At 41.8% G+C, this 16381-nt stretch overlaps 1 protein-coding gene across 4 annotated transcripts in view; it reads right to left on the reverse strand.

Annotated features, from left to right (window-relative positions):
* Window positions 1-2033: 2033 nt before the first annotated feature.
* zc3h7bb (zinc finger CCCH-type containing 7Bb) overlaps window positions 2034-16381 on the reverse strand; it is a 15362-nt gene continuing 1014 nt past the window's right edge. Inside the window, exons 1-21 of one of the 4 annotated variants that reach the window (XM_046068069.1) lie at window positions 15917-16177; window positions 15068-15129; window positions 14903-14939; window positions 14368-14565; window positions 13457-13615; window positions 13042-13182; window positions 12905-12947; window positions 12571-12800; window positions 12055-12355; window positions 11526-11584; window positions 11263-11362; window positions 10825-10986; window positions 10488-10693; window positions 10302-10402; window positions 9950-10131; window positions 9599-9678; window positions 8869-9140; window positions 7180-7285; window positions 6787-6895; window positions 6210-6343; window positions 2034-5873 (exon numbers count right to left, since the gene is read on the reverse strand). In XM_046068069.1, coding sequence (XP_045924025.1) covers window positions 5838-5873; window positions 6210-6343; window positions 6787-6895; window positions 7180-7285; window positions 8869-9140; window positions 9599-9678; window positions 9950-10131; window positions 10302-10402; window positions 10488-10693; window positions 10825-10986; window positions 11263-11362; window positions 11526-11584; window positions 12055-12355; window positions 12571-12800; window positions 12905-12947; window positions 13042-13182; window positions 13457-13615; window positions 14368-14565; window positions 14903-14939; window positions 15068-15126 — 2715 coding nt within the window. In that variant the 5' untranslated portion in view covers window positions 15127-15129; window positions 15917-16177 and the 3' untranslated portion in view covers window positions 2034-5837. Of the gene's footprint in view, window positions 5874-6209; window positions 6344-6786; window positions 6896-7179; window positions 7286-8868; window positions 9141-9598; window positions 9679-9949; window positions 10132-10301; window positions 10403-10487; window positions 10694-10824; window positions 10987-11262; window positions 11363-11525; window positions 11585-12054; window positions 12356-12561; window positions 12801-12904; window positions 12948-13041; window positions 13183-13456; window positions 13616-14367; window positions 14566-14902; window positions 14940-15067; window positions 15130-15246; window positions 15584-15916; window positions 16178-16381 lie in introns of those variants that run through there. The other 3 variants (XM_046068066.1, XM_046068067.1, XM_046068068.1) reach the window with 3 other exon arrangements.

Raw genomic sequence — 16381 nt, forward strand, 5'->3', positions numbered from 1 at the left:
AGTTCAAGTGGGTATCTTCCAAAATTAGCCATTTCTGTTATAAGTTCCCTTCCGTTAGGCTACCCCCCCTCCAAGCTCTTCTTAAAACTAGAAAGTGTTTAGACCATTGCTTATCTCAGTTCTATTGTTTCTGCCCATGACATCCACATTTACTGAACCTTCTTCAGTCATGAGTTAACTAGTACCCACGACTTCCTTCACATCCACACACATCATGTCAGGGTCCTTTGACAACAAAGGGAATAGTGCGCTTCGATAAAATGGGGAAACACATTGTTTTCTAAAACAGTCTGTTTATTAAATGCTTTCAACAGATTTGGTCCACTTGTGTGATCATGAACTTTTAACCAGGGCGAATAAAAGACAAGACAAAACAAAACATCAAAATGAAAAAATACATTAAAAATAAAGAGGCCTTGTTTTTTCCCCCCCACTTCTTTACAACCCTGGTTTCTTCATCAGAGTTGTTGAAAACAATTTAAATAAATCATAATTTCTACCCAATTGAAAACTGATAAAGTCAGATTTTTTGTGGCTGTGTAGGTGTGTGTTGTCAAATGACACAAACTGTTTCAGGAGGGCAGTGTGCTTCACGAACATTTCTTAAGCAGAAACTTGTTTCACTGCTGGGAAGTGTCGTTTAAACTCCAGAAGGCCATAATGACCAGAACTGGTGCACAAACTGGGGTTAGATCAAGCCAAAAGCTACTCGTCAGAACTAGCAAAGAGAACCTTAAAGTGAAGTGACTTTTAAGAAAATCATAAAGAAACATTTTTCTATAACTTGATGAACGTAATAATTACATTTTAAATGGTGCTTCATCCAGCATGAGGTCTGATGCCTACAGCAGAAATAAACTTTATTTATAAGTCGCCATCGACCTTCTGACTACAGACATGACAATTAGCAAAACGCAACCGTGTCTGCTTACACACAGGGTGAATACTGTAATGATGGCAGGAGAGGCAAAGAGAGAGCCTGCACATGTTGGAGGTTTCTTGTACTGCATCCAGCTTCAGGAACTTGAAACGATTTAAGATAAAGGTCAAAGCATGAAGGATAGCAAAGAAACCTTTCAAGGACAATAGTCATTGTTCTCGTCTTTCAACAAACAAACAAACAAATATTTTAGGTATGAGCATCCTTTAGTCAACTTCAGCCATGTTTACGGAGCACAATTCACTGCTTTTTATGTCAGAAAGAATGTGAAACAGAAAGATGCTAAGTATCACAGATTCACCCTTGTGAAAATCATCAACTTACTATGTAAGGAGCCTTTTGAGTATTTTGTTGTCTTGGTTGCATTACAGTTTCCAAAGTTGTCTCTAGCTGGCTCTGATTGGAGCATAGTATTGATTGGGCTTTGTAAAACCAGGAAGGCGTAAAGATAAACAAAAATGGAACAATGCAATCCCAAATTTCTTCCACATCCGAGGACATTAGTTCATCAATGTGCAACTTGGATTGTTTTATTGTCGTACTGTGATTTTGGCACCAGGGTCAAAGTCTGCTGCCTAGCCTACTGGTTTCCTAACATTTTCAACTTAAATGGTAGCATGTCATATTTGGTAAAGCAGGCTGACACAGTATACACTGGAGATGCACAAAGTGCAAACCAAGTGTGTTGAAGATGGAAAATCTTAGCAAATGTGGTGAAAGCCATTTTCATGAGATTTGTCATGTGTAAAGATGCAGCAGCAGAAACCTGCCACCCCTCCAGTTTGTGTCATTATTTGCCTGCCTTTAACACACACACACACACACACAGAACATACAGCACAGGTATCCAGCTTTCTTTTTTTCTCCTGTGCAAGTCAGTTACATCATCATCAATGTTGGCCTTTCTCCAACAATGGAAGATGAGCCTCCCCTCAAATGCTCGGATTTGAATTTACTTCAAACTTCTCTTTAAAAGGCAGGAATTCCAACATGGGCAGAGATTTTTTTCTCCACTTGTCCCAGGCATACATAAACATGGAATTTTAAAATGAACGTTTTGCCGTTTACCAGCCAAAATAAAGATTTCCCAAGCTTTGGTTTGTGGCTGATGTTTATTTTCAATCCCAGCTCCTAACAACAATTGAATGATAAAGAGCATTTGAGTGTAAGGCACTCTCCTAACAACACCCTGAAAAACAAGATGGGAACACATTACTGACCACAGCAAACTCTTCCACAGCCACAGAAAAAAAAACAACTCCACCATCTCTTATCTAAATTACCTTACAAGGGTGTCTAAGTATTATAATAGGTATCAGGTATCATATACTGTATATAGTAAGCAGGATTATACAATAGGGGTATGTATCATCTTATAGGTGTAGTATATTGAATAAGGCGCTATACGGGAGTATATAGGCTACTATGTATGCTTATGTTGCCAGATCTGTCTTAGCCTGGTGAAACAATTTAAACAAAACTGTACAGACAGTGAGCATCGAGCTCTGTTGTAGGATCAATACTGAGCCACTGCAAAGAGGAAACAGTTAACAGTATAGATCTGTAAACTTTAATAGTCATCATCTTGTTTTTTTTCCCTTTTCTTTGGCCAGTGCCCAAACAATCTGAAGGCCTACAAACAGAGCTCAGACAACATTAATATATAGCAGGTCTACTGTACTACTGACAACCTACAGCGGTTGCTATCAGAAGCTGATGTTTTCTGCTCACTGCCTCCCAGACAGAGCTGTGCACTGCTGCATACACAGATGCATATTTACTGTCAATTATTATATTCATACATGGATACATATATAAAGAGAGTTATACATTGCAATTAACATACATATATCAATAGCATATAGAGAAGAAATAGAAATAAGTCAATAGATAGCAATTATTATCGTCATCATATTCATCATAATACTAGGAGTAGTAGCAATACGATCCCTCAAAGAAGCTAATACCTGTGGGCTGTTCCAGACAAGGGCTCATTATCAACAATTCCCAAAGATGCTGCAGAGTCACCAGCAAAACTGACCTGAGATCTGCATTTTAGGCTTAGTCCTGGAAACTCTGTCCTAAATTCTGAGTGGGCAGTCCGTTTTTAATAGCTGGCTAATTAAGACACTGCAGCATTTGGTGTCACAATCATTTCTATATTTTCTATTTATCTTCTGAGCTAAATGGAATATCACATATCACCCGTATGTAAAAGATCATGAAACCACAGGATAGCCTGTGGTTTCATGATCTTTTACATCAGTAGGTACAATCTTCTTTTCTTTCACCTTTTAAACATTTGGATCCAATTGACCGTAACCCTCTTCAGTACTGGTTGGGTGTAATGTTTGTATTTTGGGAATTGAAGCCATTTGTTGATTGTATGCACAAAGCTGAGGTCATTTCGGACAAATTTTAGATGAATACTTAAGATATAAAACTACGCAGCTTCTCCAAATGTTTTGATCTGCACAATGCAGAACAGGAATATTTCCATATTCTGTACATCCTAGTTTAGCTGCTGGACTTGTGAGCAAAGAAAAAAAAACAAACAAACAAAAAAAAAGCCTCTTATGTTGGGTGAGTTACTCCATTTTCACTCCTCTGCTCTAATTGTAAGAAACGTAACCCTCAGTAATCCATTTTCACACATTCAGCCTGAAACTCAATCTATCTATCTAAATCAATCTATGACACAACCCCTTCAGTACAAACTCTGTCTGGAACAACCCACACAGAAGGAAATATATATATATATATATATATATTAAAAAAAAGAATCATAAAAACAAACAAAAAAAAATCACTATAGGCATCTAGTTCAGCGTTACATGTCATATATAGCAATACCTCAATAACAAGAACTTCTTCTATGTAATCAATACAATTTTCAGGTTATATATTTATTAAGCTTAACTGCTAAGTTATCAATTATTATTAGTAGTATACCATAATTTGTAAATATGTATAATGTGTGTATATGTATCTGAATAAAGACATACCTCTGTCATGTCTCCGTCCACATTAAAGGCTGGAATAAGATGGCAACAGATGTCCTGCCTGTGTCTGTGTGTCTGTGTGTCTGTGCGCTCGTTTTTGCATGTGTGTTCGTGTCACATGTTGATGTGTTTGTTTATAGGCACAATATGTGGCGCGTCTGTCTCAAGCTAGCAGGTTTCCCCCTAATGAAAAAGGTTCATCTTAGGGGCTACTGTTAGCTGTCAGGAACATAACATTTGGATGCATATGAGGAACACAAGTTTCCATTTGAAGGCTGTGGGGGCATGACTGGTTTTCAGTGAAATGATGACCCCAGTTCAACTGAAGAAGTGGCTACTTGCCCTTACTTTTAAATGTTCTTAAATATTCTCACAATAAACTATAGAAAATACATTCTTAATAATCTTCAATTATTTCATTAGACATCGTCTCCCAGCTTTTCACAGCTTTAAATTATCTCTCTTTTTTTATTATTACAAAACTGTTTTTTTTCACAACTTAGGTCTTCTGCATGGTCAGCATTTTCACTTTGCTTCAGTCCAAGTGAGGTCATCATTTTAATTTTTTAAATGGGCATCAGTGGTCTGAACCGATCTATTACTGAGAGCAGCTCTAGCCAGGCCTCTACACCTGTGCTGCAGTTACTTCTCTGCAGCCCTCCTACACCAGCTTCACATCGCTGTCAGCTGCTCACCAATACAGTTTAAAGTCCGTAAAGGTGAATAGCACCTCAGTCGCTTTGGCAACAATTGCTTTGAGCCATTAACCATGTGTACTTTAGCCACAGGGGATTAGCTGAGATGTTTCGGCTGACAGCAACTACAAGGTTAATATGTGAATGTGTGTGCGTGTCTGTCCTCGTCCTATGCAGGAACCGTTAGTATCATTACATAAATGACTATCAATGGGACTTTTTATAATCAATAAAGAGGGGAAAACTGCCATGTTACACAAGTTTTTTGTTTGAGCATGTAAATATACTTGCATACACTCCACGACCACAGCATGGTTTTAAATGACTAATTTCCTAGTTTTAAAGGCCCGTGCAGGCATTACATTCATAGCATTCTACCAATATGGCAGACAATATAACAAAGAAGTACAACTCCCCTTGGAAAGAAAATTACACTCAAAATCATTATTCTCCAGAGTTATTTTGACCCTCTCACTATATTCCCACAAAGGAAGGAGAGTAGGATTTGGTTGTTACGCAGCTCAACGAGGACTGTCCACCAAGAACCCTCCCCCCCCCAGTCTCGTGAGCCATCATCAGCACTGAGGGCTTGGCATTTTTGGCACTCCAAAGTTAAAATTTCAACTTTAAGTGTAGGAGTGCAGAGACTCTATTCAGTTTTGAACTACAACCAAGCTAAATCTAAATTTTAAGAGCTGCGACCAGCGCGCCCACCCAAGACCTGTTACTGTTTCAGTGCTACGAGGATTTTTCTAAAGAAAAAAAAAAAAAGAAAAAAAAAAAACCAAGAGACACTCAGTCCAGAGACCACTAGGGAATACTAGATGATTGTTTTAGTCAGAGCAAAACTAGATGTCTGTGGAATTTCTGCGGTATAATCTGCTGAGGAGGGACCTAAAGGTGCTGTGTGTAACTGCAGCAGGACATTAAAACACAATGCTCAAGCCAAGGCCTGTATTTTCTGTCCTTACAATGCTTTCTCTTTGTGTAAACTGGTGCCTATGATTTATGTATCATGTGATGTGTAACGTGTTTGTGTATGTGTATATATAGGTTGCATCAACCATTTCGTTGGGTGTCAGTCTACTCTCACACTGCTGGCTAGATGCTAGAGGAGGTCAGACTGGCAGGATGACAGACTGTTTAGTTGTGGCTGGTATGGCAGGCTTGTCCCTCTATCCCTATTCACACAGCCAACACTCAGAGATCGTCCCCGTCTGACAACCGCCGGCCTCCCTGAAACAACAAAGATCAACTTTCACACACTTATTAACAATCATGTCAACTCCAGCAAACAGAGATGCAGCCAGTTACTGTAAACTGTGTCCAACCCTTTTTTTTTAAATAGCATTTTGTATTCAAAGTTCCTCATTCTTTTTCTGAATTTCTATGATTTGTATCCTTTTAGGTTTAATAGTCAAGTATAAATATAAAAAAAAAAGTACTGTAACAATGCAAGCAACAAGCTTTAGGTAGTTTCTTAACAACTCAAGTTACTTACTCAAGATACTCAGGCCAGTAAAAATACAGGTGGCAGGTTTAATCGCTGATTAATGTGTTGTAACCACTCACCATGCTTTCTGTGTAATCTGCTGTTATGGTGACCTGCTTGTCCTCTGGGGGCGGGGTAACGGCAGAGCTATCTGTGCGTCTGTTCTGATTGGTGAGCTGCAGCCACAGTTCGTACATCTGTTGCATGTCTCTCACTGCAGAGGAGCGAGGTAAGGGGAGAGACAGAGAGAGACAGGCTCCGTAACCTTGAATACAGTGTGTCACGCAGAACAATCAGTGCAAGTGTAGTGCGGTAGGCACTTCAATCAACGTGATTATGGGCCTTTATGGGACTGGTGTGGTGGGACAAAGGAGACACACAGACAAGAGGCCCTAATTAGACATAGAAAAACAGGCCTAGATAAATAAAAACACACCCATCACAAACTCATGTTAATTTTTTTTAACTGATATAAACAAAATGACAAACCCAAAGCTATTCCAATTAAATTAAAATGTGAGGAATAACAAATCCAGATCTACACATGTGAAGTACAGATCTCACACCACCACTCTTTTGTATACCACTTGTATATTCAAAAGCTATAAATGCACCGATCTGAAAACGTGGCGGTTCGAGATGGAACCGGGAGCTTACAGCTGTTGTTCTTCATGTATGTCCAGACGTCCCTCTCCTCCAGACTGTGAGCAAATGAGCAGTTCCCAATATAGTGGCACTTCTTCTGCTTCATCACATGTACACACATCTGGATGAGACATAGGCAAAGTAAAGTGTTGTTGGCATCACTCTTTAACAGCTTTTCCTGTTGGATCTGAGTAGTCCGCTTACCTCACTAAATTGTGAAAATGTCACTTTGTTTATGTCAACTATAGGTAATGATGAACTGTGTTGGAAAACTAGTGTTGCAATTCCTACAGTTGGATAAAATATATTGATTAGACCTCAAAAGGAACTCTTTCTAATAAGAATGTGGTAATCTTATGATTACTCAGGAGCGCACATGGACAACAGGAAAAAGGAGGAACTCACATCATATTGTTGTGGATAGGTACGGGAGAAGGGCAGAGGCCGAACAACAACCCACTTCTTCTTCTCAAATGATTTCACCAGCAGGACCCGACGCTCCTTCGTCCAGCTAAGGACAAAAACAAACCCAGGGTTTAACGTTCAACTTTTTTGCAACTGGCCCCACCGGGTCAGTGGGTTTGAAACATACTGGCCCCAAGACAATTTTTACTGTCCCTCCCTCCAAAAGTTATTTATCAGTGTTACAACAAAACCAAAGTCTTTTAAGATGTGTTATACTGTTAACATGTTTAATTATTTATTGATTACATCCTGGATATAAAAAAAAACTAAACTAAAATGTAATCACAGTTAAAATGATAAATAAAAAGGTTAACAAAACTTTTAAAACAAAACACACTAACAGAGTCAGACATGACTTGCTCTCTCCTGCTGACAGCCATTTAATAAAAAAAAAAAATACACAGAGCAGCGGAAACAAGTTGTCTCCATCTTGATTAACAGGTAGCCATGGTAGCGACATGTCAATCACAAAGTAGTCCCGGCCCAAGCCCAAAAAGCACACACTGCTTTTTGGTCTATTTCCGCCTAAATAGGACCAAGATTTACAGACTGAACATCATGTTGTATTGAAGAAAACGTGAAACTAGAGACTGACTCATTATGAAAGTTACTGGCCCCAAGACAAGGTACTGAGGTAATAATTCAGATGAAAAGTAGCCTCATTAGGGGTCCAAGCCCCAGTGGGTTCGGAACCCGTGAACGCAAGGCATTGCAGTTCCCAGTACCAGCGGAGCAGGGAATCGTTCTCTTTTTAAAAATTTTTTCCTTCCGTGCATAAAACTGATACTGCGGCCTAAACGGTAAATGCTAGGGAAGCGAAACTCACAAGGTAGGTTCACAGCCTCAAGAGTACCTCAGGCACAAAATTTCACACACTTCTGCCTCTAGGGGGCGCTATAAGCAAGATCAACACATTTGAGCTTGGAACTCCCACCTACAAAGGCACATATCAAATACCTTATATCCACGTGTTCGGGGGATCGAGCTGAATTTCGTGGGATAGGCCACGCCTATTTCCGCCTGTAAAGTTCTAGTTTTACCATTATTTCTAATGGAACCAGACTTTTTCGCAACCAGTGAACTCACCCCCTGCTGGCCGTTAGAGAGAATGCAAGTTTAAATTCCATCTGCATGGTTTCACTTTCAGACCCAGAGGTTGCCGCTTGATTGAGATTAGAGAAATAACATTTGACAGCCACTCGTCATGTCACTACAACTCTTGATTTGCCAACAGCGCATGACAAGTAGTGCAAAACAACTGCAGGATGCTGAGTTTCCAATGTGATTTTTTGTTTTCGTTTTTTTAAATACTAATGTTTTTGCACTGGCCTGATTGGGCCAGTGAGTTTATAGTTCATCAGTACTGACGTTACTTTTTACTGGCGCCCTGGCCATCGTTCTTGTCGAGCCCTGAAACCTGAAGCCTAATAAGAACGGCAAGGAAGCAGCAGCAAGTCAACAACGGCCAAGAGTTTCATTTCATCCACAACCAGTGTGATAATGACAGCAGATGATTGCAACATGGACAGTCAGCCTTACAGATCAGATCAGAAAAGAGATCACGCTGTGTCGTACTGCTTTGACTCATGGGACACAAATGACAGCGCATGCGTGTGAGAAAGGCCTCACCTGTGCCGTGCTTTGGCAGTGCAGTACTTGAGGTTCTTGTCCGGCTCGTTGACCTGTCCTTCTCTCCAGCACTGACCACACACAAACTTCATTTTCAGGTTGAGGGGCCGCCCTCTTCCTGCCCCTGCTCCTAACCCTCCTACCCCCACCCCACCCACTGGGCTGACACCGCTTCCACCGATGCCATCTCCCCCTACCCCCCCGCCCCCACACCCCATACTCCCTATTCCTCCTACAGGTATGCTGCTGCTCGGGTGGGGGATATGGATAGGCTGAAACACAGACAGAGAGAAATAAGAAGTTAATAGTTATGAAACAGAAATCAGTTTTCGCTTACTTACTCAATTTTGGGTGAAGCTGGATAAACAATCAGGGCCTGAGTGGTCAAGGAAAATGAAGTATGCAAGAACAATATCTCAGTGAGTATACATTTGGAAGCAGTGCTGTATTAGGCACCTGTTTTGTTAGAGGTTTACAGGAGCCTTAACCTGGATTGCACAAGCTTCTGTACTCGTAGTCTACAGGTGAAGTTCCTATTCAGGTGAAAAGAACTGACTGGCTGGCTGTGTATCCGCAGCCGTATATGGCTGTCGCTGCTGTACCAGGGCTAACCCCGGAAATTTGCAGTTACAACGACTGCAGTCCAGGAAGAACCACCATATTTAACTGGTGAGAAAAACAACAAACAAAAAAACATTGCAAGACATGCAAGTGCCCTTTCCTGTCTCACCTTCTGCTGCTTCTGTGCGTTCTGCTCTAGCCTTTGCCAGTGTCTCTTTGACTCCTGCACCATCTCTTCATGGGTGATACCTGAAGGAAATATTAGGGAACAGCAACATGGAAACAGTCTTCTTGTTTACCAACTTTTTATGAATACATTTGGCAAGATTCCATTATCATCATCATCATCATTTCAGTATTGCCAATATGGAGGACCTCTAATGTTAATCATAGAAAGCAACGTTATGTACTGGATTACATTTTATTATATTTAAAAGCTAAATATTTTCCTTCTACGTTGAACAATATCACAATATATTCAACAAACTGAAAAGACAGCCGATGTATGTGTTCTACCCACCAGTGTCCTGCTGCAGGACCCAGCATTTGAGCTCTATGACGGAGTGAGCAAAGGAGCAGCTGTCCTCACGCTGGCAGCCGTAGCGAACCTCGTGGCGACACACGTCGAACTGGCAGAGAGGGTGCAGGGGACGCACTTTACTGTAGCGCACATTGGCTGACCTCACCACATGCACCAGGCACCTGCAGCGGAGAGAGGTGCATAATAATTCTGTACAATGGCAATAAGGCATGTTTATGTAACAGCTTTTAATCCACTCTGTGTTTCTTCCCACAATTAATAAACCTAAGTAAACTGAATTTGAAGACTTTTTTTTAGCAAAATGAAGACACAAAAAATCCACTACACTCACTTGTTGTCGTCGAATGGGTGTCGAGCTGTGAGGTTTGAACAGACTGCTAAGTTTTCTTTGCTGCGCTTGCTGATAATGCGAGGCTTACTGTCAAAACATTCCTGTTGTAAGAGGAAGAGATGCAGATAAGCCAAAGTCTTGTCTCAAAAGTACCGGCCTAAAGAAACACACAGACTGCGGTCTCACCTCACAGAGGAACATGAACATGCCCATGTGAAGCTGCAGCAGTCTGGTGACGCTGAGCGCTCGTCTCTCTGTGCTGCCCAGCGGATCAAACAGCAGCTCTCGGCTCAGCGCACCCTTCCTCTCCTGGGTCCACACGTCAATCTCCTCCTGGCAGTAAGCAAATGTACAGTTCTCCCCATACTGGCACTCCTGACGCTCCTGCACCTCTGTGAGACCCAGGGAGAGAGAGAAGGATAAACAGCATATAAACACTTTTTTGCTATACTCCATTTGGCTGTTGGGGCTTTTTTCCCCACCTTCAAAACACATTCAAGTAATAGTCATAATTTATCCATACCTTTACAGAGTACAAATGCCCCTAGAAAGTTGTTCCGTGCCGGCCTGGGACGAATCCTCTTCCAAGTGGGATCATCTGTGTTTTTAAGGCGGCACAGCAGCACATCCCTCTTGCAGCGGTGTGCTGCCTCTGGCTGATATTTGTAGTCCATCACTCGCAGACCTGTGAGCAAGAGGAAGAAAGAAGGTTAAATTACCCAGTTAAGACTGTTGTAGGGTGAGATACACTCTGTAAATGATGTTTCAATTGCTACTGGTCAATGATAGAAACATTTAAAACCCTGCTCAGGTGTTTCACATAAGGAGACGACAATGGCGCAACATCCCACTGAACATCTGTAAAAATAAATTAGAAAAAAAAAAAAAAAAAAAAAAAGAGTCGCTGGTCTAAGTAGTAGTAGTAATAGTAAGAGAAAGTGAATTGTTGATTTGAACCAACCTATTCGGCTGTAACAGGCATGACAGGCCTGCCGAAACTCATGTGTGGCCATCAGAGGATTCCTGGAGAGTAGAGACAGGTTGGTTCCTGCTGGACCATTCTGAGGAAGAAGAGGGGGACAAAAAGGCTTAGCAGCATAGACTGAAATGGCTGCTAGTTCATAAAAACTGGCTTCCATAAAAACAGTACCATGTAAAAGCAGTTTGTCCTGCTAGAGATGATGCTAAATGTAATAAAGAACTCTGTGTGTGCACGTTACTCACTACATGTGCAGCACTGTGGTTGCGCATTCCAGGGATAAAGCTGTGACACACTCGTCCCCCTAAAGACCAAGACACAAGGACACGGATGTCAGACACCATTTTGTAATGGAGCTGACTCACACTGTCGGCTGCTGGCAAAAATCTCAGGCCATCTCCCTAGGAACTGTGCTCTGGTAACTAAGTACGAGCAAGCTAAGATATTGCACTGGGTCAAAATGGGAAACTTAAATTAATATTCAGTTACACGTACAACACAATATTTTTTGAGTAAACAAGATGGTCTGTGTGAAGAGCTAAAAGACACTTTAGCAGAAAACTAGAATTAAAAAGGTATAATATGAAACATTTCCGCAATAAAATGCCAAAAAATGACGACCTGTTATATATTTTGTTGAGATGGGTACTTACATTATCCCATGTGTTTCAAACAATGTTCAAACATTATTTCTCTCCGCTATCCAGTTCAACCAACAGGCCAACAAGACTGTTTCCCTACATTAGACAGAGACACATTTAACCCTTTGCTCACCAGGGAGAGTGTATTCAGACAACGAGTCCAACCCGCCAGCGGCTACTCCTGCCGCCTTCCCTTCTCCATCCGTGGCCCCTGTGGGGAAGCTCCCTCCCAGTGCGTCCTGCGCCTGGGTGGAGCCCTGGTCCCGCTGGGCCAGCGGCGGGTAAGGCTCCAGAGGGGATAGTTCACTCATGGAGGAGCTGAAGAAGGCTGAGGTAAGCTGGGTTGATGGGGCTGGAAGGTTTGGGGAGTACGGAGGCCGGAGACCCACCGCTGTGTTAGGAAGGTTGGTGGGGATAGCACCCTGGACTGGACTCTGGACCGGCAGACAGACAGAGGTGAACATTGCGAGAGCCTACCAATTACAGTAATGCCTACTAAAAACACACATGTCCCTCCCTGCTGAATACTACAAAAGGCATTTCTAAATTTAAGTGAGCAAAAATTTACAAAAAGACCAACTTGAAATAAATGTGAAAATAACAACAATACAGGTCCCTCACTCATCTGTCCTTCACCCACCTCACTGACTTTTTTGGGGATGCACTCCAGCAGACTGTCTAGCTCGTCCTTGATGACGCTGCTGCTGCATTCGTCCATGTGTTCCGACACAGGGACGGAGTATGGCATAGGAGGGGCCTGGCTGCTGGGGCTCTCCGACAGGTCAGTGCATGGGGTCACCACAGGGGTCGCCGGGTCATCGCTCACAGGAATGGGTGTGGCCAACGGAGCGGGAATGCACTGCGCACTAGACAGGTCCCCTGAGGAGGATGACAACAGCAATGGAGATAAGGAAATGAATGTGGGGAACGGATGGGAGTCTGGATAGGAAGAAGGAATGTTTAAGGTTTTCCAGTTGTCACACCTGGTCCAATGTCACCCAGTGACTCCAACCCATTGGAGGACATCTGAAGACAAAGAGAAAAAAAAACCCAGAAAAGATAAACCTCTCATTCACCACATTCCAAGTATGTACCTTTACAATCCGACAACAGCACCCACCTCTCCTGTGGGTGGGGAAGTCTCCCCATGACTCTCCCCTTTTGTGGCCGAGGACTCAGTCTGCGGGCTAACGTAAGCTTTACGGCCCTTCAGGCCCAGTTTATTGGCCAGATCCTGGGCCAGGTCACTAGCCTGCCTGTCCTGGAAGATAAATCACACAAAGAAGAGCTACAGATAAGCTATGGATAATGGATTTTTAGTAATTTTAAGGCAAACTATAATCAGGAACACAGTGTAGCACATGAAGTCAACAAATAAATCATACCACTGATGTAATCATGAACTAAAGCACCTGCCATCTCCACCTACTAATTTCCTGCGAAAACTCTGACAAGTAATCTTTACTTTTGAGCTGGATCTTAAAACTCAGGGGGAAGGGTCATCTGTGTTTATATATTCAATGTTGATGACATACATGGGGTGCTGTGAGGAGACATTTGGTTCCACACTCATAGGCCTCTCTCAGTCGTCCCAACTCCCTCAGACAGAGTGCTTTGCGGTATAATGCCCTGCGACTGCCTTCTGACACGCACAGCGCACTGTCACAGTCCTGAACGCCGCGCTCATACTCCCTCTGAAACAGATAAAACACAGATATACAGTAAGAAAGGCTTTGGAAAGTGTTAGGTGGAAGTTAGTTAAAGCAAAATAGTTAAAGTGACCCTAGAAGAAAAGATCATTTGAATCCCAAAGAAATCCCCCACTGTAGAACGCAAATTAGTGACATTGAATGAGTCAGCGTATTCCTGCTAATGAATGTACTAGATTTTTAGAATTGTCTAACTGGCAAAGCCACTACGTTCACAGACTCAAAGCCTGTATTTCACCCCAGCATTATCACAGACACCAAGTCTCATGACGATGACATTTCCAGTTAGCCCTGCTGCTTGCTTCGACCCAGACAAACTGGAAAATAATAGCTGAGGATAGTTACAGCATATGTTGCATGTAATAATCCTCTCTTTCTGTTTCTTGTCTACCTCTTCCCCTGTCACTATCAAATAAAAGCAAAAAAATGGGAAATAATCAATGGAAACTATGCTGTTAAATAGCCAAAAATTATTTATGAAGTAAAATGAAACTTTATATAAAAAGACCTAAACAGCAAATTCACCCCAAATCTAAAGTGGGGGCAGACAAAATCAGTTAAGTACAGTGCCTGACTACTCCCTCTAAATGTTTTACAACATTTTAGAAACTACTTTGCAGGGTTACCCGTAATTTCTCTATAATAAGTCAAATTAATATACATTGACAACTGTGTTTTATATTTGTCCATATGAACATCTGCAAATGACATATCCCCCGTTTCCCCTTCTCCCTCACCGTCTGGTAGTAGGCAGCAGCCCTGTTGACATAGAGGCTCTCCAGCAGCTCATGGGGGATAACGAGGGCCTCAGCCTGAGCATAGCGGGCAACACTGACCCCCTCCCCATAGTGCTGGGTCGCCTGACGCCAGTCCTCATCTCGGAAGCAAGAATTGCCCTCATCCAGCAAGTTACATACCAACTGGGAGAGAAACATCTGAGGGGAACATGTAGAATAATGTGTTGAATCATGAGGGGTTTGAGGGGGACAAAAAAAAAAGTCAATGCAATATGAGATGGTCAGAAAGATACAGAATGTGAAGAACAACAGGGGAACAAGAAAAACAAGAGGAAAAGATAGAGGACAAGATAAACCACCATGTTTTGGTATATATATATATATATATATATATATATAGGTCCAGGAGAAAATAGAATTTATTGGGAGTATAGTCATAGTGAAAACTGTGAGTAAATAAAATAGGAGCACATTGCTGATAAAAATTAAAAAAAAGTTGTCACAGTAAAATGGGATAAAAAGGATCAATGCAAACCTCATAACTCTCTGGCTCTGGGAAAGGCAAAGATGACCTGTAGATGGAGAATAAGAAGGCTGTGATTGTTCTTCATACACAAGTTGTGTGCACTTGGTCATGATACTGCTAGTTAGTTGTGAATGAGGCCATCTATGTTGTTGTAATACCGGTCTGGGTACTTACTGGATAAAGCTCATTGCTTTCTGAATTTCCTCTCTTCGTTTATGTCGTTCAGGATCCATAGCCTGAGGGTCAAGACAAGGTTGACTTGCAACAGCTTAAAACTCTTGTTGCAGTATTAACAGATATAAGGTTATTTTCTGCAATAATTGAATACATCTGGAAACCTGCTATCTACTTACAGTCGTCCTAGACAAGCCAAGGCCTGCAACTAAAACACGCTAAGCAATCATCGGACTTGCGTAAAGAAACAGTGGAGACAGCTAACGACGAAGCTGGTTAATAGTTTGCAGAAGATACATTACGTTAACATTGTGTAAATCGGGCATTTGAGAAATATTTGTTAAATTAAGTGGGAGGAGGCATCTGAACATTACATAGTTCAAACGTTAGCCATAACAATGTTGTGGAAATGATACCGTTAGCATGTGATATACAGGCTTAACGTTACAGATCGAACTAAACGTTTCACCGACAGCGACGCGTGTAAAACACACAACTTGCATCGGGTTAGCCGCTAAAGGCGTTGGTGTAGCTAGGTAACGTTAACGCTATCTGGGTGTACCAACCGGTGGCTAAGATTAGCCAGCTAACGCAATTCGCTAATCACTGTAACGTTCCCTTAGCTTAGCTAAATAAAATAAGAAAGCAACGTTGGCTTTTAAAAACATATTTTACTCTCTTCGAAGTCACACACATGGCTGCATTAACAGTTTAAAACCAATTGTTGAGCTGACATAAACGGCTACACTGTGCTATTCACTAGCTACCATGTAAAGTTAGCTAGCTATAACTTCATGTACTAGTGGCACTCCAGGTAATAGCCGAAGCCCACTTAGCACGGCAACTCACCGAGAGTTAAGTTACTGCGCTTTTCAGATCAGAGATAACTTCACAGAGAGTTGGCGATAAAGATAGGAAGAACAAGCGTGCCAAGTATCAGTCAATGTCCAGGCGCATATTAGTAAGTTCAGTGTTCCTGTCATTAGTATGTGGGCAGAACACGGGTTGTTTCTCTGCGCCTCTGCTGTATATCGACTAGCTAATGTTAGCTATGTAACTGCTAGCTGCTTTGGCCAGTGCAGTACTGCAACAAGTTTCCTGGAGAAGTAATGGCCACAGGAGGGCAGCAATAAATGTGTCACGGCTGTTTTTAACCTGTGCCGTGGTACTCTCCGAAAAGTATTCAGTCATTTACAAAAATCAGTAATAGCACAGAGTAAAAATACCCCATTACAAGTATAGGGGTATACATCCAAAACGTTTGTTTAAATAAAAATGGAAAGTATTTGACCCTTTCCAGAGTTAATTACTGGA

The sequence above is a fragment of the Micropterus dolomieu genome, linkage group LG14, assembly GCF_021292245.1.
Source record: "Micropterus dolomieu isolate WLL.071019.BEF.003 ecotype Adirondacks linkage group LG14, ASM2129224v1, whole genome shotgun sequence".
Taxonomy (NCBI): domain Eukaryota; kingdom Metazoa; phylum Chordata; class Actinopteri; order Centrarchiformes; family Centrarchidae; genus Micropterus; species Micropterus dolomieu.